Raw genomic sequence first — 24,614 nt, forward strand, 5'->3', positions numbered from 1 at the left:
GTGGTTGATTGAAGTGGTTGATTGATTGAAGTGGTTGATTGAATGTGGATGGTTGGTGGAATGTGCATAGTTGATTGAGGTGGTAGATTGATTGTGGATGGTTTACTGAAGTGGTGGTTGAGTGGATGTGGTTGATTTCGCCCTTTGCTGTCATTCCAAGCCTGCCGATTGTCCTGAAGCCGAAGCCCGCCACGGCAAGGCTGGAGAGTGAATGTGGTTGAGTGGGTATTGTTCGCTCCAAGCCTTCCGATTGTCCTGAAGCCGAAGCCCGCCACGGCCAGGCTGGAGAGTGGATGTGGGTGAGTGGATGTGGATGTGGTTGATTCGTTCCAAGCCTGCCGATTGTCCTGAAGCCGAAGCCCGCCACAGTCAGGCTGGAGATGGATGTGGATGTGGGTGAGTGGTTGGACGTGGTTGATTCGTTCCAAGCCTGCCGATTGTCCTGAAGCCGAAGCCCGCCACGGTAAGGCTGGAGAGTGAATGTGGTTGAGTGGATGTGGGTGGGAAGGTATGAACGTTACTAGAAACAAGTTAGCAAGGTTCGTCTTTTGAGATGAATAGATGGATGTCACAATGAATGCTGACAGTTCAAAGTGGTTATGGTGGAAGGCCATGATGCAAGGACATAGTGGACGACCAAGGTGGATGTGTCCCAATGGACAGAGGTCATAATGGATGGTGACCAAAGTGGACAGAGGTCATAGTGGAAGGTGACCAGAGTGGAAGGTGACCAGAGTGGAAGGTGACCAGAGTGGAAGGTTACCAGAGTGGAAGGTGACCAGAGTGGAAGGTGACCAGAGTGGAAGGTGACCAGAGTGGAAGGTGACCAGAGTGGAAGGTGACCAGAGTGGAAGGTGACCAGAGTGGAAGGTGACCAGAGTGGAAGGTGACCAGAGTGGACAGAGGTCATAAGTGGAAGGTGAACAGAGTGGAAGGTCCATGGTAGAATGTCCTGATGCATGGCAGAGATGGAAAGTCCAAGGTGGATGGGGCCAAGGTCCAAGGTCCATAGTGGATGGGGGTCATGGTGGAAGGTCCTGAGGCATGACGAAGATGGAAGGTCCATGGTGAATGGGGGTCATGGTGGAAGGTGACCATGGAAGATGAGACCTTGAAAAGTGGAAGGTGGGGGCCCAGAGAAAAGAAGAGATGTGAAGGAGGAAGAAAGAAGAGAAGAGAGAAATTGGGGGGGTGGGGGTATTTATATTTTTCCAGTGGCTTAAGGACCTGGGGAACTGGGGTAGGTGACGATTTTTGACCAAAAGGGAAGGCACCTGGGGAAACTGGGGTAGGTGACGAGTTTTGACCCAAAAGGGAAGGAGCTAGGGACCTAGGGTAAACCCGCAGAGTCTCATACACCTTACCCTTCAGGCAGTAATTTCCTTCCCTTGGACGATTTCTACTTGGGTATACACACCCGTAGAGTCTACGCGATGGAAGATAGATAGATATTAAAAACACTTGCATTTCAAGACTAGCAACCAGCTTATGCTAGCTAGAATATAGTAGCAGCCTTAGAATCTACACGATGTGGTCTTCAAGTCTCGACTCACCAGTCTCCTTGACAGCAAACCGAGACGAAGCCCCCTTCCCAGCAACCTCAGTAGCTGCATCCTCGTGCTGGGTACGACCCGTCTGGGTCACGATGACACCACCGCCAGGAGCATCGCCAGGAGAAACATCGTCATCTGTATACCTCTCCAAATCATTGACGACATTCTTTCCATGTCGCTGATCCATCCACCTGCGCCAGGGTTTGTAGACTAGAACGCTCAGTAGACCAAAGACAATAAAGCAACCACAGATACCACCGCCAATAGCATCGTAGTAGTCACCAGCGACCTGCACACCGTCCCAGAATTTGCCTTTGGCATGTGTGACGTTCAGGATGAGACTGAGCAGCTGGATCACGCCAATCACAATCGCCACGATGACGGTTAGCGTAGTCAGCACGATTGAGTAGTACAGGAATGCGACTGGGTCCCGGTGGTTGTTTTGTGATTGCGGGAGCTCGTCTGGATCCGTGGCTATTGATGAGGTGTCTGAGACGGTGCTTGTTGGCTTTTGTGGGAGGAAGTTGGCCGCTGGTTGGATGTAGAGGGAGAACATTAGGGCTCCGTCGATTGTGTCGAGAAGACACATACCGACTGTGAAGTGTTAGTCAAAGCTGAAGGATGGGATTAATGGGCTCGCGTATGAGGATACTGACCGGTGAATAGAGCCGGGAGAATGAGAATCACCCAAAAGGATGTTCCCTTCGCTGCTTCGATGGATGAGATTCCAAGTAGAGCGATCTCGGAGGAGGTGTCGAAGCCGAGACCGAACAGAATTCCGAGGGGATACATCTTCCACGGACTAGCCAGAAATAGACACATTTGTCAGACAATACGGAGAATCAATAGCTTGGCTAAAAGACATACCGGTCAATCAACTTGAACATTTTCTTCAAAACAGAGAAAAGGATTCCTCCGCCCTCGATCTTCCATGCTTCATCTTCATGACCCTCGGGGAGACTGAAGACCTTCTGCATCTGCTTCACGAGTTTATATAGGATGTACGCATTCATAAGACCCAGCAGGATCAGGAACGCAGCGCTGACGGAGGTACCAATGATTCCACCGACCGTGCTGAAGCTGTCGAAGCGCTCTGAGACGGCTGCTGCTGTGGCTGCGACGACAATAGATGTGATGATCACAATGCTGGACTGGGTCAGATTTGATTTGATATTGAATGAGGTGACTGTGCTCACGTTGAGTGACCAAGCGAGAAGAACGTGCCCACGGTAACGGGCTTTTGCCCCGTTGCCAGGAGTCTTCTGGTCATTAGATCGATAGCCTATAGATAGCATTGTTAATCATTTGGTCTATTTCTGAGCCGAGTTCGACATACAGAAATGTGATCTGCATCGAATGCATGTCTTAATCCAAGAGAATAGGCAAGGGCAGCTGTAGAAACCAGCGAACTGTATTCCACACAATTAGGATATGAAATAACCTTTAAACTATAAGATATCCAATAATGAAGACTCACGGATGGTAACTCTATAGAAGCATTAGCGAATCAATCCAATGTCACACAACCTATCAAAACATACCAGCACAATAGCCGCCGCCACCCAAACTATGATATTCAACAACGCAATAAATGCAATAATTCCAATGGCGCGAAGAGGAATCTTCCTAATACCCGGCATTTTGCTATGCGAGCGCTCAGCACTGCGAAGAAGAGGCTGTAGGCTCCATTTGCGGTCGCTGTTTAGACTGCGCGAGTCTATATCTGCGGGCTCATTGAAGGCCGACATGGTAGATATCGTCAGACTAAATTTCTGTAACAATATCTATAAATGTATAAGAGATATTCAACTCTTTAATAGACGTTGAAAAACACAGATGAGGGGTTCCTCCAGGGCTATATGCAGCTCTTAAACTTTAGATAACCCCGCCAAGCCCAACTCTGCCAAGCCTTCATACATCCGTCTTCGTGCTTTCGGGCAACCTCCCCCTTCCCGTATGTGTACATGTAGGATTCCGCAGGATTTTGTCTGAATATTGGAGCGAGATGCCAGTATGAACGTTCACATCCCATCCAAAAAGTCCACGGTTCTGTGTGCTATAGACAGAGTAACGGCGAGTTCCGATGGATGCTGATAGGAAACCTCCCAGGATTATTCACAGCTTGTATTCCCATGTGCTAATAGCTTGAATACTTTAATTCCGACACCGTTCGATACCCACTACAAATCCTTTCCCGTGCCTGTGATTGGGTGGGAAGCTGTCTCAGTTCGCCGGTCGCCGAGCTTAAGCGGGGCCACCCATGAGTGCTCGGCAAACTAGGATGCCGATTCATTTCAACAGCGTTTGATGTAGGGCTGTAGATAATTTGATTGTTTTCGGATTGGTTGGCTGATTATGATTCTACTTGGATATTGGGATATTGTCTGATTGGCTCATTAAAAAATTGTATGGATATCTTCCAAGAAGTGAACTATATACACCATGAATTGAATATCGCAATATTTGAAATTTGCTGCCAAGCTTCGCCATGAAAAGCTTTGAAATCATTATCATATCGTCATTAGTGTGCCAAGGAGTCCTTGACGCCAGTCTGGATACCGGTATCTCTTTTGCACCCGGTATGTCAAGACTGGCCAATCTGTCCTTCACCAAAATGGCCTACAAAGGTCCAGCATTGGTGGAATCAGATACGGCGAAGACATAGAGGTGATCTAGCAACACGGGCTGGATGTAGTTCTCGTGTGTGTCTTCAAGGCTCAACTTAGCCAAACCCAACAAGCGTGGGGGATGGCATGTGAGCTGTGAGCGAGACCCAACCCTCGCAAGAAGGTCTGGTGGTTTGTTATGGATTTAGCACAGCGAATTCTTTTTTGCATCAACAGAACAAAAAATCAAGTTCAAGCAGCGGCCAACACGGTCGGCGACGGAGTCCACTTGGTAACCATAGGCTGCACACGAATATCCTGGCTGACAAGAATATTCCACTCATTCCGCGTGATGGGAGTGACATCCGACGCAGAAAGAGGCGTCTTGGGCCCACGCTTATTGTGTCCTCGCATCTTCGACGGCGGAGGCTGTCTCCGACCGCGCACAGTCTGGATGGGCGATCTCTTCACTTCACGAGGGCGTTCGGCCTTCACCCGGATAGGGATGGGATCAGCCTTGGGTTTCAGAATGACTCGCTCAGCAGCTTTGGGCTGGACTTTCGCTTGAAGCTTTGGTTGGACTTTGGCCTGGACCTTCGGTAGATCTTTCGCTGGAACAATTGCCTCGACCTTGGCTTCGACCTTGGCCGGAACTGGTACTGGCGCAGGCGCTGGAGCTGGAGCTAGAGCTTTTGTCTGAACGGGAAGAATGATAGCATCCTGACTGTGGACATTCTTGTACGCAACTGCGACGGCAGTGAGCTGCTCGTCTGGCACATCAAGCTGCTCATAGACGCGGTGGAAGAAAGCTTTGCTAAAGGGGCGACCGGAGAAATCCGCGACGATGCGGTGGAGTAGGCGGACGCAGGATGACATTGATTGTTCGTCGTTGCGGGAGAAAGGGCGGGTAGAGAGGATGCACATGCGGCGCTTAAAGGTGTAGATGCGGTCCATATTTAGGAGAGTTAGACCCTCCTGGCTGAAGATGACTTCGTTCTGGAGGATGGATTGCTTGACGAGGTGATCGTTTGCCTGGCGCTCATACTGGCTGCGGCTGATGGCGTCGGTCCAGCTAGAGCCGAGTGAGAACTTTCTCGAGCCTTTGGCGATGGCGCGTTCAAGAACTCGCCATGCTTGCGGCTCGATTGAGTGGATGGGGATGATCATTAGGTCGGAGGGTTGACCGGTCGGGTAGGGCTTTCCGCGGCCGATAAGGAGGGTGATGTGCATCATTCTTTGTTGGAGTTTGGCGGAGATGTATTCTAAAGCTGGGAGTAGAGAGGGTGTGACGGTCTCGGAATCGAAGCTGAATTCTGGAGAGAGTGGTGGAGAGATCATGTCATTGGTGAGGGTTCTTGGTGAATTGGGGACATAGATGCCCGTTGGGCGGGGGAGACGCATGACACCCATGATGTTGATTGGGGATTTGAGATTGATTATAGGGGAAGCCCCTTTTTTGGTTGAAGAGCTGGAAGTTGAAGAATCCAGATACTCGACTGCCGCCAGACCCTGATATAGGGGACGACAGGGGAGTCAACAATCAATTCCCCCGCATCTCTTCAAGTCTTAACATGGAAAACTGCCAAATTAACTACTATTTAGTATTTCTAATGATAGTAAATTTCCACCTTCATTGCACGAATCATCATCCTCCGATCAGCGCGATAAAAATAAAAAATATCTTGTAACCGCTGCGGCGTTCACCACCCAATAGACGGCCTCCATTGATCGCTGCCCTAAGGCACTTATGCACGCCACAGCACACTTTCAAGACATTGGATTTGCAGACAAAATAGCCCCCACCTAAACATCTTGATCACATTTCCACCATCCAGTGTGTTGGTAACGTTGACTTTCATCGACAGGCTGAGAATGTCCCCCAGCTACTAGCTTCGGACGTGTTTACAGGAACATGCTTTGATAACGGTAGCTTGTACTAGCTTCGAAGTAGCAGCGGATATTATGAGATCTTGACTGGCTCAGTTCCCCTCGGTCACTGCATACACGTTGTTGTGTAGCATGAACTGTACCCTGTCCAACGACAGGGGTCGTCATTGTGCATGTCTTCTCGGTGGTGCCACCTAGTTAAGTAAATACGAGCCATCCCTGGGGCCCCTCCATTCAGTCCCCCTAACTGCACCAAAATGGACCCATCGCCGCTATTTCACCCTTTAAACCCAACCCGGGATATGCGTCGCTCCTACGAGTACGAGGCTGAAAACAGCGGCTGCCTCTCACATGTGAGAGGCAGCACCCAGCCAAACCCTTTGTTCCCTCAAGCCAACTGCGCTAGACTTGCATATAGTGGCTACATACCCCCTCAAATGATGCTCATTACGAGGAAACATGATTCCGCCTTTTGAAAGCCACGTTGCTGATAATGCATCGAAGCGCTGTGGGTCGCAACCTGCATCTGTGACTCTTGATTCTGGACGAATGAATGACCGATCTAACCGGTAGCTTCGTTTCTTCGGGCTTTTCATGAGGCTGAATCTGCCTGATTCCCACAAAGAGCCTCCTCCTCCGTGTCGGTGTGACCCCAACTAAAGCCTGATTGGCTTGTGGATGTGTTGTTGGTTGGGGGCTATCGTCTTCCACGTCAGCTATGCGTGCTCTGGATCTCATCGCTATCACCTAAATCGAGCTTAATTTGCTCCATTATCTCTGATGAACACCCAGCAAGCGCGATTTTTTGTTTCCTGCAATCTTTGGCATTATCTGAATACCTGCGTAGGCCCCGACTTGATAATATTGTTACTTTCCAACTTGATATTTCAAGAATAGTCGGCCGCTTATGCGGCCTCTGTCCTTGACGACCTAAGACATTAATAGTCTGATCTATTAGGACCAAGATGGTATTAGGGATGGTATTTATAAGAACCCTCCGAAGTGCTTTTTGGATGTTCTTTTTGGATGTTCTTTTTTGATGTTCTTCTTGGATGTCTTCTTGGATGTCTTCTTGGATGTCTTCTTGGATGTCTTCTTAGGTGTATAAGAAGGCGGGGAAAAGCATAAACTGTGCAGAGGACTTTTCTACGTATAACCTTTGACTATCACGAGCTAGTCCGTACGTTCGTGGGCTTTGTTTTACAGAACTAGGGATAAAGGAATCATAGACCGAAACTCATTTCTCGTAATCGAAACATTTAAAGGTACAGCAAGATATTAACGGCCCATCGATGGAGAAAACGACCGCCCAAACAGCGCTCAATTTCCACAACAAGATATAGGTATCGATCCTGCATCAGAAAAGCCAAGAGACGAATTTCCGGTAGAACCAGCTTGCGTTATTGTTCTTCTCTGCTTCGGCCTCCTTTCTGGCGAGATACAGCGCCTCCTCGCGATCAATCTCGTCCTTGCCGGTGAAGAGATCGGCTGTCATGGGGTCAACACCCTTGCTGCCGGTCGCGAACTTGTATCCAAAGATCATAATGAGGTATAGAGGGATACCAAGGTAAGCGGTAATGAAGTTCTTGTAGTCGAAGTTTCCGTATGTTTTGGGGTTGTGGATGAAGACGTCGAAGTTCTTAGTGAAAGCGATGAGGATGCAGAATCCCAGAGCGAAGTATGAGCCTGCGACGCCGAGGGGTGCCTTGTAGGCCAAGCTTTCCTCGGGAATGCCCTGGGCTTTGCGCGCGCGCACGAAGTAGATGTGGGTAACCAGGATGGAGATCCAGGTGAGGAGACCGAAGATGGTGACCAGGTTCACGAAGTACTTGAAGACCGTTTTGGAGTCACTGCTAACGTTCATGTAGCCTAGCAAGGCAATCACGGATGAGATAGCCAGTGCGGGGACGGGGACGCCGCGGCGATCGGTGCGGGCGAAGATCTTGGGGGCTTTTCCTTCGCGGGCCAGGCCGTAGATCGTACGGGTGGCGATGTACAGATCGGAGTTGGCTGCTGAGAAAACAAAGAGCAGGATACAGGCGTTCAGGATGTGGGGCAGGATCGGGATGGCGGCCAGCTCGATGGCGACCACGAAGGGCGAGGCTGCGGCTGAGCCCTTTTTCTTGTTATCGTCCGAAAGGGCGAAGAGAAGTTTCGGGGAGTTGTACGGAACAAGTGTGCCAACGAGAAGCACGCTCGTCACATAGAACACCAGGATTCGGTAGAAGGTCAATTTGATCGCGCGAGGGATCGTCTTTCGGGGATTCTGTGCCTCGCCGACCGTCACTCCGACCAGCTCAGTGCCTAGGTAGGCGAATGTGGCGGACACCATTGTGGACCAGAAAGCCAAGAATCGACCAGGTGCTCCATCCATCTTGTAATGGTTGAACGCACCTGGGCTCTTCCAGTAGCGGAAACCTTTGCGGTCATGGTCCGGCCCACCACCAAGCATGAGAATGAAAGATAGGAGGATGATGCCGAGGATAACAATGACTTTGAAGGAGGACAGCCAGAACTCGAATTCACCGAAAAACCTCACACCGAAGTAATTGATGGCGACGACAATTACCAGGAAGATGGTAATCCATACTCCGGCGTTGACCTTCTCTGAGGGTATCCAGTATGATATAACCAATGCACCGGCAGTCATTTGATTTGGTGATAGAATGATATATTTGAACCAGTATCTGGACTCCTGTTAGCAAGATCATCTCGAAGGGAACGGGTGGTACATACGTCCAACCAAGGGCGAAGCCAAGCGCAGGGTCAACAAATCGGACGGCGTAACCAGTGAAACCAGAGGGCAATGGCAGCCAAGCCGCCATCTCTCCAAGAGCGCACATAACCAGGAAAACGATGAAACCAACCCAAGCATAAGAAATGAGAATTGCACCGGGCTATTTTACGTCAGTAAGAAATTATGTTCAGGGTGTCAATTTCGGTGGAAACACTCACGCCAGCCCTGCACGACATTGTGTTAGCCTTGGGTCTCAGAATAAAATGTTAAAGAGACCAATCGCCACTTACTTTGCAAGAGCTTCTCCCGTTCCGATGATCAAACCAGTACCAATAGCACCACCGATGGCTGTTCACTGTCAGCGCATGCTTGTGTACGACTCCCGAGTACTTCACCTACCAATCATAGTAATATGTCTCGCCTTGAGCGCACGATGCAGCTCAACATGGTTGGGGTCATTCAGACCACTCTGAGCTTGCTCAATCTTGGCATCCTCACTGAACTCCCTTGTGACGCTGTGGTGCGGGTATTCCTCAGCCTTGATAGACTTCTCCATTGTGTGTTCGACGCGCAGAGGGTTGCGCGAGGAAAAATGCCCGGGTAAGAGATAAGAGTAATCCCAGATGTAAGACCAGGAAGACGGGGGGGTGAAGAGGGATTAAATAAAAAGCCAAGAGTGGAAAGTACACAGCCCTGGAGAAAGATAAGCAAGAGTAAAATCAAATGCAAAATTACTAGAGGCTTGAGGGAAAATAGAATTAAATAAGATACGAGACATTGGAAAGACCTCGGGACTTGCATAGCCAAGGCTTTTTTTCTCATTTCATGGGGTAAAATACTAATTTACCCAAACACCTCAGACCACACACCTGCAAAGTTCACTTGGCTTGGAATCCTTCCCGAAGAAGGGTTTCATCCGTGATCTGACGGTTTGGCCGTTTCCGGTTTCCGGGGGCTACGCATTGGTACAATCGGGCAAATAGGGCTGTGTTCATGATTTTCAATGAGGCTCTAGATCTCTCGAACGCAGTGACATATTCGGCATAACGTAGATAATTACTGTATACAGAAGTACTTCCCCCTGTATTAGATAGACTATGCCCAACTTCTGTCAAAGCTTGATATGGTAACAGATACTACTCCAACCAGGGAACAAAGCGGAGACATTGGCGCCAAGATCGGACACTTATGGGCTCTGCGGGGAGCGCTTTTCATCGGCATTCGCCGGAAAATTTTAGGTTGCCCCATTTCCCCAGATTTTAAATATGGAGCTTTCCAGTTAATTGCACTTGATATCTATGGATAATGTTAGAATTACAATGCTTTACTGTTTTACAGAGCCAACGTCGATCCAAAAAAGCAAGAAAAAGGTAACGCCCGGGGCCAAACCGGCCACCCATATTTTTGACTCAGCCACCCGACTGATAGCCCCATTCGCGAAAAGGACCCTTATCAAGCCCAACCCTAAACAGTACAGCCAGCCATTGCCAAGACGGAATTCCACCTTGGCCCATGAACGCTAAACTGAACCCGGAGGAGATGTACCTTTTTGAGCCTGGGCAGCTGCGCCAAGAATGTTCGCGTATGGTGCAGCCAATCCTTATCTCTCTTGGCAGGTGCGCGCGTGGTCTGGTCGTATCAAGGTTAATCTATGGGGGAATTTTGCGTTAGCGGGGGTTTGATCGGGGATATTTTTCTGGAAGGTTTTTGGATTGTGGCGAGAGTCTGGTACTATTGGCTTTAGGATTGGCCCGGTGGCTTTGTCGTCAAGGCTGCGCAACACAAAGTACGTATATACGAGGAGGCGTCAGGGTGTGGAGTTTCCTCGATCTCTACAGCGTACTCCGTATCTACAAACAATGTTCCGTACATACTTGATAGTTCCGCCAAAGACTTGATCTTCTTGGCCCCTTCGATTCTCTGTGTGTCAACAAATTGTCAAGGTGCTTATCTTGCGCTTGCTCCTAGGCTTCAACAGTGGAGATGCCCAGCCTAGATAACAAACGTTCCAATCCTTCGTGCCACTTTTTCGTACTTTCCTGTGCACCGGTGAATGCTCAAATGCGCATCGCTCTGAGACAAGGTTTGATAAAGGAGAAAAACACCAAGGCTGGTATCGAAATTGGAGCGGCAGGAGGAAAGCCTGGGATACCTAAGTTGATACAAGACATTCTCGTTTTCCGGTGTGGACTCGGCTATGACAGAGAAACATTCGTTTGAGGTGATCTCATGGGGCCCTGAAGATACACGGCTGGTGTTTCGGCTCGGTGATCAGCTGAACAGACTAAGATTTCGAGATAAATGGTCACAGAGATGGTGTCCTAGTTCTGCAGTGTGCGGCCTCAGAGACCCTTCATCTGAAGTGGAAGGACATAATATGGAGGTGGTGCTTCCATGGATATGATTGATAGCCTAGGTGGAGAAAGAATATAAGGCTATCAGGAATTCAGAGAAGCAGCAAGTGAAAAATAATACGGGGGTATAGGAAAAAAGGGTTCAGCGATGGAAAGCCTGAGCTAGTAATATCAAGTTTAAAGATGGCAATATGATGAGTTGGGGCCTACCCGGGTATTCAGATAATGCCAAAGATTGCAGTAAACAGAAAATTGCGCTTGCTGGGTGTTCATCAAAGGTTATACATAGAAAAAGGTCCATAGCACAAATTAAGCCTTCTTCCGCCTTTTGTTGCCTTCTAGCTAACAAACTGAGAAGGGGAGAAAATACCTATAAAAACAGATATCTAAAAAGACTAAGAAACTTTCTAAGAAGACTACCTGAGGAGACTACTAAAAAAGAACAAAAAAAGATATCTAAGTATCATATCCCGTTGGTCCTTTTTATACGTAAAATGGGCCACTTATACCGAAACAAAGAAAGACGTAACTGTGCAGAGTGTCGTGATGACCGAAGTGGTTTCAGTGAATGCAGCGGGAGTTGCACTCTTTCAGATGATTTAGGGGTTAATATAGCTAAATTGATCTGCAGGCAGAAAATAAGATTTATGTTGTAGGTATCAATACGTGACGTAGTTATATAGACCCATCTTCTTTCAGAAGCATGAACCTAAGATTGTTCATTTCTTCTTTCTTGTTTCTTTCATGTCTGTTTGTGCTTGTTCTACTTCCAGCATATATATCTGAAAGCTCGGTCAGAGGCTGTGGTCCTCGTCTTGATCAGCATATTATCTTTCATCTTCTTGGTGCCTTTTCCGAAAGATGATTCATACATAGTAGTAGAGATAACCTTTTGGCCCTAGTCTCCCAATCTACATATGTATAGATAAACAAAGTGGTTTTTCTCTTCAAGTCATATCACATGCCTACGGGTATTGGAAGATGTTCTGCAATTACAATCTTTACATTCTTAGGCTCAAACAGCCAACATACTGTACAAGGACTCTGCAACACCAGAAGTACCAGAATCAAAGAAGGAAATCCGCTCATAAAGTCAACATGCAATCATCAAAAAAGGAAAAAGCCTACCGGCCGTCGGCTAGAGGTATCTGATCGCCCATCAAGTCCTCAAAACTGATATCCAACGCCTCCTCACCCCAGACAAACTTACCGAATGTCAACAAAGCATGGAAAATCTCCTTGCCCGTTGGGACAATGTGCTCCGAAGGCAAAAGGAACCCGTAACTACCGCGGTCGCGGAGTTTGATCTGGTACGAGAACTTGGCGTGCAGCTTATGGTAGAACCAATCCAACGCGCTGCCGCCCGATGACATCCCATTAGTGAGAACCCCCTCGCACGCCGAGGTAACGTCATACGATTCATGGGAAGTCTGACGGATTGCCTTGGACAGACCCAACGCTAGCTCCTCAAGGCTCTCGAGGGTGGGGGGCACGGCCGAGCAGGAGTATGAGTAAGGGTATAGAATCTGCTGGGAGTAGGAGTGTAAGTCGACGAAGCCTACGATCTCAGCGCGGCCATGCGCGGTCTCATTTTGAGCCCACTGCGCCAGACGATGCGATTCGAGTGCTTCGAATGGTTCTGCGCCAGCGTAGTTCTCTGAACACGGGTTCGAGCGAGTCGACTCGCCGTCCCACTCGTAGTCCCAGGCGCGGTCTAGATCAACGCCCGGGCACAATGGAAGACCAGTTGGCTGGCGGTTCTTGCGCCACAGACGGTCTGACTCCCATGAGTAGACGTATCCGTCGGGATTGAGGGTTGGGATTAAAACCCAGTCGTACTCGTGCAGCAGCCGTGTTACTGCGGGTGAATAGCCGTAATGCGTGATGAGGCTGTATGCGACATATGTTACCGTGGAGGTACTGATCCATTCCCTGGCGTGAGTACCGCCGACGATGACGATTGTCTTGCGAGGGCCCGATCTGGTTTCGGTGTCGGGAGAGGTGCCAAGTCGCAATGCGGGGATATCGCGACCTTCGTAGGAGACTCCCACGCTGGTCATCTGTACGTGAGAGGAGAACATTGATGCCATCAAGCGCATCCATTGCGTAATGACGGAGAGCGGCTGGTATTCTTGGAAGAATAAGTCGCCGTTCGATATCGTCTTCAGTTCAGCCGATGCAATCCCTGATCTGAAGTCTGAGTTGGCACGGTGACGTGAAGGGTAAGAAGCGTATATCTCGTCGGCGAGGTTGTCCATGAGGGGGGTGTAGGAGGTGCGGAGTGTTAAAGGTAGTAGGTCCAACAAGGAAGGGATCTAACACAATAATTAGTGAGACGATCATAAGGCATTCAGAACAATAGCTCACCATGTCATCTGCAAGTCTAATATCTACGAACTTGGAGGTTATGGCCCAAATGTCCAAAAACAGCACTTGCGAGGCGGAAGCCAATGCTTCTGCCTCACCCGGCTGGCGCAAATGAAAGCGGAGGACGACATCACTGCCATACCGATCGTGAATGTTTGACGGTGGCGACGAATGTTTTGAAGAGCAACGTTTGTGATCAATATCCCATATCGAGCCAATTACCCAGTCGCGGAGTCGACCCCATGGGCGTGGGTTGGAATGAGTGAGGTGGGAAGGCAGCAGCGGTGGCGGTGGGGTGATGCTTGAACCAGCGGGGACGGCGGAGATAAGAGGGATCAAGGTCGACGCGACCAATATGGGAGAAAAAAGACGCATGCCGAGTCGCAATATCCAGTTTTGAATGGAGGGGGAGTGGGTGTTCTTTCAGACCTCGGGAGGTTCACAGAGATATCCAGGTGTGAGAGCCTATGTACGGATGCGGAGAAGAGAAAAAAACGGGCGGGGACAAAGCGTCGGTGAAGATAACGATGGCAGATATGGTTCAGTTATCAAGTTAAATATGACATCAAGAAGTTGGAGTAGAATGCAAAAGAAATTATCCTTGACATCCGGAGAAATGAAAATGACATGCAGACCCCGGCTATTTTTGTTCTACGTCAGTGGCCAGTACTTCAGTATACTCGATATATACCCGTGGACTCTACCTAGATAACGTTATACTTCCAACTCCGTAGGTTAATATAAAGATTTGACTATTATTTAAAGATCTATTTAGTCTATTTGATCTGTACAATTTAAATAGAAATCAACTACCTTTAATAAACATCAAAACCAATCCTCTTCATCTCTATAGTTAAACCCGGTGAATTACCCGACGCTCAGGCCTAGATTCTAACTCGTCTGCCTTGCCCCTCTAAGTTTTTTTTCTTTTCTTCTTTTCTTCTATCTTTTAATTCGATATAATTTTGTGTGTGATCTATAAAAAAAAAAGAATAATACGCGTGGCGGCAGAAACAAGAAATCTAGAACGTTTCCCTTTCCGGCGTTCCCCTTTTTGCGAGGGCTGACCTCCAGATCCCACCGCGTCTGGATCCACCTGGGCAATGTTCGCCGTTTCTATTTCAATTCCCATCTAACGTGTTACATTTCATGGATCATTAGCTTGGGTTATCCTAACGCTTTGTCCTTCACCATGCATTGGAAAGGACTGCGTCTCGTGGCCGATGGCAAGAGGCAGAGCACCATGGAGCCTCATGGCCAATCCCGTCGCAGTGAACACCTTCCTCGTCCCTATCCCCCCGCCGAACCTAGACTATCCGAGTCAATTCCTCGCTCATCCGGCTTACCAGAAAGAGTGAATTCGCCAGGACTTCAGCCACCGGATGACAACGGGTCAACCCATGGGGTAGCTCAGCCGGACTTTGCAGGACCATCCTCAGGGGACCGTCCCAGCTCACGCCAGAAGCGATTCAGCTTCATGAGACTACGCCATGCCTCTGACCCCCAGCTATCCAAGTCTTACGTCAAGGCGGGCCAGAATACTCCCCCAGTCCCTTCCTTACCTCGTAAGTGAAACATTGACAACCCCAATGCTTATTAGGATGGATTGATTAACTGTGTCTACCGGATAAAGCTCCCAAAATTATTACTACCGCTCCGACCAGTCACGAGCTCGACCAACCCGTGAAACAGAGACCCAAGCTCAGCTTTCGACCATCGTCACGAAAACAGTCCATGGAGGAAATGTCTCGGAAATCAATGGAACAACCCGCGAAGCCTCGTAGAAGGGGCCAGGGATCAACCGACTCCCATGTTACCGACTCGACGCTTGCCATGTCCCAGAGCATTACCGAAGAGCCTGGACGCTTGTCAACCAACTCACTTCGGGGCGGAACCCCGCAGCCCAACGACTCTCAGCGCTCGTCGGTGATTGATCCCCGGTTTTCCGAATCGTCTCGATCAGACCAGAGCTACGGTGACCAGACAGTCACCCGAAGCATTTCCCCTCGTGATGGTCAAAGTGCCACTACCGCAAAGCGATTCCGTATGCCACGACTGAAACGAACCCGGAGCCCTCTCTTTCCTTTACCCCCGAAAGTCTCGCACCCGGCTGGAGGTGTGGATAATCGACCGAAGTTCCCCCCGGTAGATACTCCAAAATCCGAGACTTCAGATGGCCACGACCAAGTTTCACCACTACCCTCGCCATCCCGTTCCACGGTGGGACTCGCCGCCTCCTCGAGTGTACCACCGCTATTTCGAAATGATTCGACGAATTCCGCTCGCTCAGTTCGATCCAATCCCTCTTTTAAGAACAGAGGACGTTCGTCTACCATGGGGTCGCTGGCCGAGAACCAGGACGACTTGTCCATACCCCCATATTTGGCATCTTCAGCGCGCACCTCCACTTCGACCAGTGGACGCAAGAGTTTCGGTGATATTTTCAATATCACGCAGCGATTGAGGCAAAACTCATCCCCACCCTCTCCTCGTCACGGCTCGCCCACGATAGGTGGCGCCTCCACCCTCGTCTTAAAGCAAGAGCTACCAGCAATCCCAAAACGGGAAGAAAACGATACACCCGCTTCATATTTGACTCGTTTGGAAGAAGCTCTACCCCGTGGCATGATTGCGGGTGTCCTCGCTCAATCAGACGAGGAATTCTACAAGGTTTGTCTCCGAAAATATATGAGGACCTTCTCATACTTCGGTGACCCACTCGACATGTCAATCCGCAAGCTTTTGATGGAAGTCGAGCTTCCGAAAGAAACACAGCAGATTGATCGTTTCGTGCAAGCATTTGCTGATCGCTATCACGAATGCAACCCGGGCATCTTCACAGCCCCGGATAACGCATACTTTATTGCATTTTCACTTTTGATTCTTCACACCGACGTCTTCAATAAGAACAACAAACGGAAGATGCAGAAGGCGGACTATGTCAAGATAAGTCGCAGTGAGGGAATCTCGGAGGACATTCTTGAATGTTTCTATGAGAACATCTCATACACCCCGTTCATTCGTGTCGAAGACGCCAATCTGCCTGACCGTCACTTGGCGAAACCACGTCGCACTCTATTCAAACCCACTAGCTCCGAAAATTTGGCCCGGATTGCACGGGAGCCTGTCGATCCCTATTCGCTTATTCTAGAAGGCAAATTAGGATCACTTCGTCCCAGCTTGAAGGAGGTCATGGATATTGATGATACATACAATCATTTTGGAACCGCTGGGCCACCGGACATGGATACTCTTCACCAGGCCTTCACGAAGTCTGGAATCTTGCAGATCATCTCTCTGCGCTCTCGTCCTGACGCGTTCATGCCGGCTAGCTTGGATAGTCCACTCGACTCGAATCCCGGTCTGGTAGATATCAAAGTCGCCAAGGTCGGCTTGCTTTGGCGGAAAGACCCGAAGAAGAAGAAAGCCAGGTCACCCTGGCAGGAATGGGGTGCGATTCTCACATTCTCTCAACTCTACTTCTTCCGCAATGTGAACTGGGTGCGCTCACTCATGGCACAGCATGAGGCATATGTCAAGAACGGCCGTCGGGGGACTCTTGTTTTCAAGCCACCCCTTGCTGAATTCAAGCCGGACAACATCGTGTCTACTGGTGACACAGTTGCTCTGCTAGACTCGAGTTATAAAAAGCATAAACACGCATTTATCTTTGTTCGACACAACGCGTTGGAGGAGACATTCCTTGCGAGCTCTGAGTCTGAGATGAATGACTGGCTCGCACACCTCAACTATGCTGCAGCCTTCAGGACCACTGGTGTGCGCACTAAGGGCATGATTGCCACGAATTATGAGGGACAGCGATACCGCAAGAGTCAGCGATTAAGCTCGATATCTTCACAAAGGTCTCACCAGTCGACAGACATAGAGCCCCCTTCTCCCAGCATCGATATCGACATTGTTGCCGAATTTGTTGCTGCGCGACGACAATTGATGGGCCAAAAAATTCAGGAGAGAAATGAAAAGCTCGCCGTGTCACAAAAACAACTGGATGATCTTTTACAAAATGCTCGACACTTGCAAGTGCTCACTCCTCTTCACGCTCGGGCCCGCGAGAGCGTCATCATGGCTGCAGGCCGTCTGTCTGCCAAGATCAAATGGGTGCGACAGGATATCTGGCGCAGCAGATGTTACCGCCAGGTTCTCCTGGGAGACCTGGGAGAGGATGATGAGGCGGTGGAAAGCAGGGTTGGGTCGGTTGCTGAACCGACACCATCCCAGTCGGACGGAGCACGCATGGCCTCTCTTTCCGGACCGTCCGTGACATCGGAGCCTAGCGTGGAAAGAGCCGGTAGTATTGTGCATACCGTCTCTAGCGCTGATACCCCTGAGCCTAATGTGACCCAAGCCGAGCAGCCCTCGGAGGCTGGACTGCTGGCTAGACCTTCGAATGATGAACTGCGTCGTCCCAGTATCCCGGGATCTGTCACTTCAGCTGACATTGCTCGTGTCGGTCGCCGGCGCTCTGCTGTGGCCATCCCCGAACGTGCAAAGTCATACTCACCCGATCCAACGACCATTAAACTCGAGCGTGAAGCCTCGATCCTCAGCCGTGCCAGCCGGTGGGATAGAGCTAGTCTGGCATCTCGTACATCGAAACTAACATCGCCTGTGAGCTTCGATGATGGCGAGGAGCGCGTTCTAAGGGAAGCTGGTCTACTGGAGCTGCCGGCGTCCCCGTCGACACACAAGGATGAAGATATCGCCCCTGACGCACTCGCCGGTAAAGACACCGAAGGCGAGATACATCTAAACGATAAGAGCGATAGACCGAGTCGCGTCCGTCGCAGCCTTCATCGCACCCTCCGTGATTCGCATGCTCATAGAAACCACTCTCATCCGAAGAAGAAACGGGGTTCAGTGTCTAGCATTGGGCAGGAGGAGGACGATCAGCTCTCCGGCGATGGAGAAGTCCTTCCTCGCAAAGCCCCCAGTTTCACCGTGCATGGCAAGAAAGCATCCATCGTCACATTCGGGTCTGAATGGCAGAACATGCCCCCGGAAGAGCGCCTCAAGCTCCGCAAGCCCACCCCTCATGAAGAGCCGCGGGCGTCGGATCCTACTATATTGGACAGCGGCGAGTCGACTATGACCGACCGCAGCCCAGAACGTCCTCACTCGGCACGCAGGACGAGCACCATCACGGGCCTAAGCTTGCGCACCAGCGATGATCTGGCGGAGTTCAAGGATGCCCAGGAAGAGCAACCGGAAGAGGATATCGGGAGCCCCGCTTCCCCGGTGATCACCTCCCCCCGACCTCAGATGCAGATCCCCTAGGCACCGAAAATACTCCTTACTCCCCTTCATCCACAATATACGGCCATCTTTCCACACCAAGACACGATGGCTCCCCTTCCCCCTCTCCCTCATCTACATCAATCAACGAGCGAATCGTTGATACACCGTCCAGCGAAAACCTACGCGAGCAGGCCGTAGGCGCCTGAGTCTACACCCCCTATCTTCTTTTTCTTTCTTCTGTACATCCTAACCATTCTCATCTTGATCTTCTGCTTGACGATTATTATACCCCCTTTCCAAACCCATGCATCTCATTTTGTCTTTTCCTGGTTGACTTTCCTTACTGTCTCTTGCATTAACATCTGGTGAATCTCGGTTTCGTGACAGGTTTTCGGTTCGGTCTGGGTTTTTGAGCATCTGTCTGCGTCCGCGTCTGCGTTTGTGCTTCTGGGAACTCTTCATTTACTGCCAGATCGTTGAATCAGATCTGTATGACAGGCTGCATTTATGGGCGTGCTTTGATATCTCGTGGCTTGGCCATTTCATTTCGATTATGCTTCTTTCGAGTGTAAGGCTGTGGAATCAATGATAGACAAAAGCGAATTATGATTAACAATGATTGATTTGATACTTTCTCTTGCTTCCCACAGTGTCTGTACAAGCTTAGATGTAACAATTATACCCAACAACTACGTATTGGAGTCAATTCTTGTTCTCAATAGGAAACATGAGCATCCAATCCCTCCTCTTCACAGATCCAAACATGTTGCATAGGGCTGATAAAAGCGGTGAGGTAAGCGGTAAACCAACGCACCAATCCTAAGTCCCAATCATCCACCCGCGCTGCCAAACCCCGACCAAAAACCCATTACGCCATCCAGAAGCTACAAAAAGCCACCCTCACCCCCCATCAACTTCCACGCCAACCACACCCAAAATGGCGCACTCAAAGCGAAACACCTCCCTCCCACACTTCACCTCCTACGAACGCGGTCTTCTCCGCTCAACCTGGGGCACAAAACGCAGCGCAATCGGCCGCGACAGCTTCCTAAGCTTCGGCTCCTGCCGTCTATGTCTGCAACCCGCGCGAGCGCCTGTAGTCGCATGCACCAACAACGGCGATCTCTTCTGCCGCGAGTGCGCGATCAGTGACCTCCTCTCTCAGCGACAGGAGATCAAACGGCTTGAAAAAGAGCGCGACGAGGCGCGGAAACGCATTGCGGAGGATGAGGAGCGCTCGTTGGCGGAAATGAAGGAGAGGGATCTTAAGGATTTTGAGCTTGTTTCTATGGGATTGGAGAATAAGGGTGGTGGTTCTGCGGTTGGTGGGGGGAAACGTAAGGCGGAGGAGGAGCAGGCTTTGGAGAAGTTTAAGGCTAGGGAGGTTGAGGTTAATGGGAAGCGGAAGAGGGTTTTTGAGCTTGGGGAGGAAGAGATGGCTCGTGTTGCTGGGGAGGAGAGGGAGAGGTTGAGGAGGGAGTTGAAGATGGAGAAGGTTTGTGGTTATTCTTTGGGCTAGAGCTTGGAGCTTGAAGCTTGAAGCTTGAAGATTCGGTCTTCAATTGGGAGTTTGGTTTGAACTAACAACTTTACTCTAGTCGTCTAGCAAATCTGCTCTCCCGTCCTTCTGGGTCCCGTCTTTAACGCCCAACACGGACGCGAATGAAATCGCCGCCAACAAGACCGTCAAGTTGACGCCTGTCTGTCCTGGCTCGACGGATGAGAGCCAGCATAGCTACTCGCTCAAGTCGCTTGTTGATGTTAATTTCACAGAGGAGAAAGCTACCGACGGGACTGTATCCAGGGTGTGTCCGAGTTGCAAGAAGAATTTGAGTAATGGACTCAAGGCAATGCGTATGTGGAGTGGAAGTCGGTACAGCCCATTGGCTCTTGCTAATCATCTTTTATGACAGTCACAAAACCCTGCGGGCATGTCATTTGCTCTCCATGCGTAACGAAATTCATGACTCCCCACGACCACCATGTCCCCGATCCACATGCCTCGAAGGAGGAGCAGGAGAAGACTGCTGCTCTCCATGGTCAAGTTCTATGTTTCGTCTGTGAGACGGATCTTACGGAAAAGTCAAAACCAAACGACAATGGCCATGGGAATAGCAAGAAGTCTAAGAAGAAGGATAAGGATGCTATTCAGCCTGGTATGGTGGAGATCTCCTCCGAGGGGACTGGGTTTGCTAGCAAAGGTGGGAATATGGGGAAGAAGAACGGGGTTGCGTTCCAGTGCTGAGAAACTATGTAATAACAAACGAGAAAGACACATGAAACACCACAGGTTTCGATTATGTGTACGATAAAAATATCCTGATATTGCCGCCCGGAGCGGTTATTAACGCCCGAACCATGCAAATACAATGTTTCTAAATATACAGTGCCGCCATGCGAGAAGTCAAACAGGCGAACCCAGTCTCTCTCCTCTCTTGTCTGCAGCCTCAAGCTCAAGAACGCTTCTTGGCATTGTTGAACTCGCGCACAGTGATGGAGCAAGCCACCTCCTGACACAAGCGACGACGACGACCGAGATCCAACTTAGAGCCGAACTCCAACCCGGAAGCACGCTCAACAGCCTCAAGAGGAACCTCGAAGTCAGTCAGACTCTTATCATTTGCAATGCGAGCATTGGGCAGAACAAAAGCACCGAGGGCAACCTTGCTCGTGGGCGAGTTGGTGCCATCCTCGGCATAGATAACCTTGTAGAAGTGCGTGGGCACAGCGACGTTAGGCGGGTTACCAATAACCTCGTAGTTAACGCGCCACTTTCCATCCGGGTCACGGTGAGGCAGGTACAGGGGGCCCGTAACGATACGAACGGAGGGATAACGTTTAGCGAGATCACGACAGAAAGTCTCAAAGTGCGCCCAGTAGTCGCGGTTGAAGCCCTCGCCGACCTGCGGACACATATTGCTCAGCGCGAACGTGCCGTCCATCGCATCCTGTGACCACTTCGCGTCTGCGGCTGGCACCTGGTGTCCGCGGTCATAGCCTGAGCGGAAATAGTCGGACAGCTTGGCGCGGAACATCGCCGGGACGGTCGTGTCCTCGAAGAAGGTGCTCTTCTTTCGGTCGCCGTTGTTAATGGCTAGGGATTCTGGTGTGATGTGTTCTGCGACCCAGGATGGGTTGCGTGTGCGTCGGTCGTAGGCGCCGTGCAACGGGAGAGAGGAGAGTTCGTCGGCGATTGGGCCCGGGAAGCCATATTGAAGGATTCCAGCTGCGTCGACGGGACCGGTGGCTAGCTTGGATGCTAGGGCTGGGACTGGGATGGTTGAGGGTACCTTGGGGCCTGGGATTGTCGGTGTCGGTGGGAGGGTTTGTTGTTGTTGGGGCTTTGAGGGTTTGCCGGAGAAGAGCAGCGCAGTGACACCAGCTCCGGTGGCTGCACTGGCGGCAGCGATGACTGCCAGGGTTGCTTTGGACATGGCTGAGTGTCCCTTGGATTTACCTAGGTAGGGCTGAGGGTTGAGTCGAGAAAGCCGAAACACAACAAAAAACGATGGGGAGTCACGGGCCAATCACATCACATGGAAATCCCCGAACTATTGCTATTGAAAGGTCTGTTGCGAGGTTGTTCTGCATGGGAGGTGTCTTGCATATATATTCTCTGGATTTTCTTGAATATCATGGTTATCATGATTCTCGTGATTTTCTTGAGTCTGGTGAGTCTAAAATTGTTCAAATCACCAGATACTGTCAGTTGCATGACCCCTTGCATGTGTACACCCTTGATCATATGAGAAAGTGTCGAGTATCACCAATAGGTCCCAATGAGATTGTATTTATGAAGCTCTGCAGGTTGGAACTTTTCTTCATATCCCATAGTCTCGGGGACTCTCACAGTGGAGATTCACGATGCCAGACCAGACCGTTTTTTCCACATCCCAGATCCCAACCATGAGGGGGGTAGGTTGCAGATGTGCAGTGAGAACCTTGGGGACGAATGCACTGTCCTCAGACAAGGTGATTCACATATAAGTGCCCATGAACATCGTCATATTTTCATATTGTCATTCGAATATAGACAGGGAGAGAGGCAAAGTGTTGACCGCCAACAAGTTGATTGCCAATTACATCACCGTTTCCGTTTTCTTCAACTCCCCACGCCATGTCTGCTAACGACCTCCGGGGGTGGGTGATGAGCGCCGTCTCAGGCGTCGGTAAGTGTCGCCTGGAATATTCGAAATCTTCGCGATCACTAATTAATGTATTCAGCCTGCGTCCTTGGCTCGTCCATCATCTGCGTCGATGTGCTGGTGCGGGTACTTTCCCACCGCAAGAGCTTCCAGATAGCCAACAGTAGTAATTTCCTGTCAGCATCATTATGTCTCAGTGCTGGAGTCATGGTGAGCTATCATTCTATAGCTGGAATGCATGAATTATACTAATTTTAAGCAGCTTTTTACCTCTCTCTATAGCATGCTCCCCACCTCGAAGCAGTACCTCACCCGCGCCGGCTTCTCCCCCGCTGTATCTGCATATATTTTGATCGGTCTTTTCATTGCCGGAGTCGCAGGCATTCAAATAGTATCCGCATTTGCACACCGATATATCCCATCTCATGTTGTCGACTGTGCCCATACCCATGACGAGTCGGAAGGTGATCCCGAGCGCGGCGAGCCCGCACACGAGGACCATATCCACAGCCATACAAATGGACATACTGAACGAACACCGCTCTTACAACCCAATAAGCCAACTTCATTCAAGTCAATGCCAGCGGTGGTACAACGGAGCCAACATACCGAGCCGGCACCCAGACGCCGCGAGACGATGCGGGCAATGCTAACGCGTCGCATTACGTCGCTCATGGGTGGCGTCAAATCGGCCTGCGACGAGGATGGACCTTGCTTCGGGGTTTCTCAGACCTGCGGCCTTGAATGCACCAAATTGCTTCCGCCATCCAGCAGCAATGAGACCGCGCGAGCAAACTTGCTGCATCGTGAAAGTATATCGGTGCCGCTGGAATCGGAAATTTCCCCTGCGGAAACTGACACTGGAAGTGAACATACTGCACCGCAAGGGGGGTATTTTGACAACATTTCTACACAGCATGACATGCACCCACGTGTTGCTTCATCCGCTCCGTCTCAGATCCTAGACCCACATTCAAACCATCTGTCTCATTCTGAGCATCATCACCATGACGAATCTCATGACCACGATGACATTCATTCTGAGCGTCCCAAATCTGCCGGTGGCAACCCCCACCACCATCACGTCCCTCAAAATGCATTCCTATCCATTGGACTCCAGACCTCGCTCGCCATTGCTCTGCATAAGCTTCCCGAGGGGTTCATCACTTACGCAACGAACCACGCCAGCCCAACCCTCGGTATGACCGTATTCCTAGCCCTATTTATCCACAACATCGTGGAAGGATTCGCCATGGCACTTCCGCTCTACCTAGCCCTCGGTTCCCGCTGGAAGGCAATGTTCTGGTCCAGCCTCCTGGGAGGTATCAGTCAACCAGCTGGTGCTGGCCTAGCCGCATTTTGGATTTGGAGCACCGGACAACACGGTAGCGACGATGCCACAGGTCCCTCGTGGGGTATATATGGAGGTATGTTCGCCGCCACCGCCGGAGTCATGACTTCAGTTGCATTGCAACTTTTCAGCGAGGGACTTGGTCTCACCCATCGCCGCGGAATGGGAATCGGGTTCGCTGTTGCAGGCATGGGGTTGATGGGCCTCAGCTTTGCATTGACCGCTTGACCAGGCTTCGGCTCTGGTGATTATTTTCATCATACGCCTGGCGTTTGATCCTTTGCAGTCTTTGCGGCTGGCATGCATGAACGCACATAGTAGGTTTTTGCTTTTAACTGCATTCATTCAACATGGCCAC

General features: G+C 50.3%; 8 protein-coding genes across 8 annotated transcripts; 3 read left to right on the forward strand and 5 right to left on the reverse strand.

Moving 5' to 3' along the window:
• Nucleotides 1–1,521: 1,521 nt before the first annotated feature.
• Nucleotides 1,522–3,301, reverse strand: N7471_011993 (HoxN/HupN/NixA family nickel/cobalt transporter; the record flags this gene model as incomplete). The annotated part of the gene is made up of 7 exons (XM_057284712.1): nucleotides 1,522–2,147; nucleotides 2,210–2,355; nucleotides 2,421–2,699; nucleotides 2,750–2,835; nucleotides 2,890–2,962; nucleotides 3,031–3,041; nucleotides 3,095–3,301. The coding sequence occupies 7 exons, from the start codon at nucleotides 3,299–3,301 to the stop codon at nucleotides 1,522–1,524; spliced, it is 1,428 nt and encodes a 475-aa protein (XP_057130978.1).
• A 1,110-nt stretch (nucleotides 3,302–4,411) lies between these two features.
• On the reverse strand, nucleotides 4,412–5,569 carry N7471_011994 (uncharacterized protein; the record flags this gene model as incomplete). Its single annotated transcript, XM_057284713.1, has 1 exon — nucleotides 4,412–5,569. The coding sequence occupies one exon, from the start codon at nucleotides 5,567–5,569 to the stop codon at nucleotides 4,412–4,414; it is 1,158 nt and encodes a 385-aa protein (XP_057130979.1).
• A 1,834-nt stretch (nucleotides 5,570–7,403) lies between these two features.
• Nucleotides 7,404–9,339, reverse strand: N7471_011995 (dicarboxylic amino acid permease agtA; the record flags this gene model as incomplete). Its single annotated transcript, XM_057284714.1, has 5 exons — nucleotides 7,404–8,733; nucleotides 8,783–8,943; nucleotides 9,002–9,008; nucleotides 9,074–9,131; nucleotides 9,183–9,339. 5 exons carry the CDS (start codon nucleotides 9,337–9,339, stop codon nucleotides 7,404–7,406), a joined length of 1,713 nt encoding a protein of 570 aa, XP_057130980.1.
• A 2,922-nt stretch (nucleotides 9,340–12,261) lies between these two features.
• On the reverse strand, nucleotides 12,262–13,879 carry N7471_011996 (M14 family metallopeptidase; the record flags this gene model as incomplete). The annotated part of the gene is made up of 2 exons (XM_057284715.1): nucleotides 12,262–13,452; nucleotides 13,505–13,879. The coding sequence occupies 2 exons, from the start codon at nucleotides 13,877–13,879 to the stop codon at nucleotides 12,262–12,264; spliced, it is 1,566 nt and encodes a 521-aa protein (XP_057130981.1).
• An 817-nt stretch (nucleotides 13,880–14,696) lies between these two features.
• Nucleotides 14,697–18,799, forward strand: N7471_011997 (Arf family guanine nucleotide exchange factor SYT1; the record flags this gene model as incomplete). Its single annotated transcript, XM_057284716.1, has 2 exons — nucleotides 14,697–15,069; nucleotides 15,138–18,799. The coding sequence occupies 2 exons, from the start codon at nucleotides 14,697–14,699 to the stop codon at nucleotides 18,797–18,799; spliced, it is 4,035 nt and encodes a 1,344-aa protein (XP_057130982.1).
• Nucleotides 18,800–19,697: 898 nt separating this feature from the next.
• Nucleotides 19,698–21,005, forward strand: N7471_011998 (putative RING finger domain protein; the record flags this gene model as incomplete). The annotated part of the gene is made up of 3 exons (XM_057284717.1): nucleotides 19,698–20,255; nucleotides 20,359–20,614; nucleotides 20,674–21,005. 3 exons carry the CDS (start codon nucleotides 19,698–19,700, stop codon nucleotides 21,003–21,005), a joined length of 1,146 nt encoding a protein of 381 aa, XP_057130983.1.
• Nucleotides 21,006–21,213: 208 nt separating this feature from the next.
• N7471_011999 (DNA/RNA non-specific endonuclease) lies at nucleotides 21,214–22,194 on the reverse strand (the record flags this gene model as incomplete). The annotated part of the gene is made up of 1 exon (XM_057284718.1): nucleotides 21,214–22,194. The coding sequence occupies one exon, from the start codon at nucleotides 22,192–22,194 to the stop codon at nucleotides 21,214–21,216; it is 981 nt and encodes a 326-aa protein (XP_057130984.1).
• A 683-nt stretch (nucleotides 22,195–22,877) lies between these two features.
• Nucleotides 22,878–24,484, forward strand: N7471_012000 (Zn(2+) transporter ZRT3; the record flags this gene model as incomplete). Its single annotated transcript, XM_057284719.1, has 3 exons — nucleotides 22,878–22,929; nucleotides 22,985–23,115; nucleotides 23,168–24,484. The coding sequence occupies 3 exons, from the start codon at nucleotides 22,878–22,880 to the stop codon at nucleotides 24,482–24,484; spliced, it is 1,500 nt and encodes a 499-aa protein (XP_057130985.1).
• Between the last annotated feature and the right edge of the window lie 130 nt (nucleotides 24,485–24,614).

This window comes from Penicillium samsonianum (assembly GCF_028829775.1).
Source record: "Penicillium samsonianum strain IBT 33392 chromosome Unknown utg000007l_segment0_segment0, whole genome shotgun sequence".
NCBI classification, from domain to species: domain Eukaryota; kingdom Fungi; phylum Ascomycota; class Eurotiomycetes; order Eurotiales; family Aspergillaceae; genus Penicillium; species Penicillium samsonianum.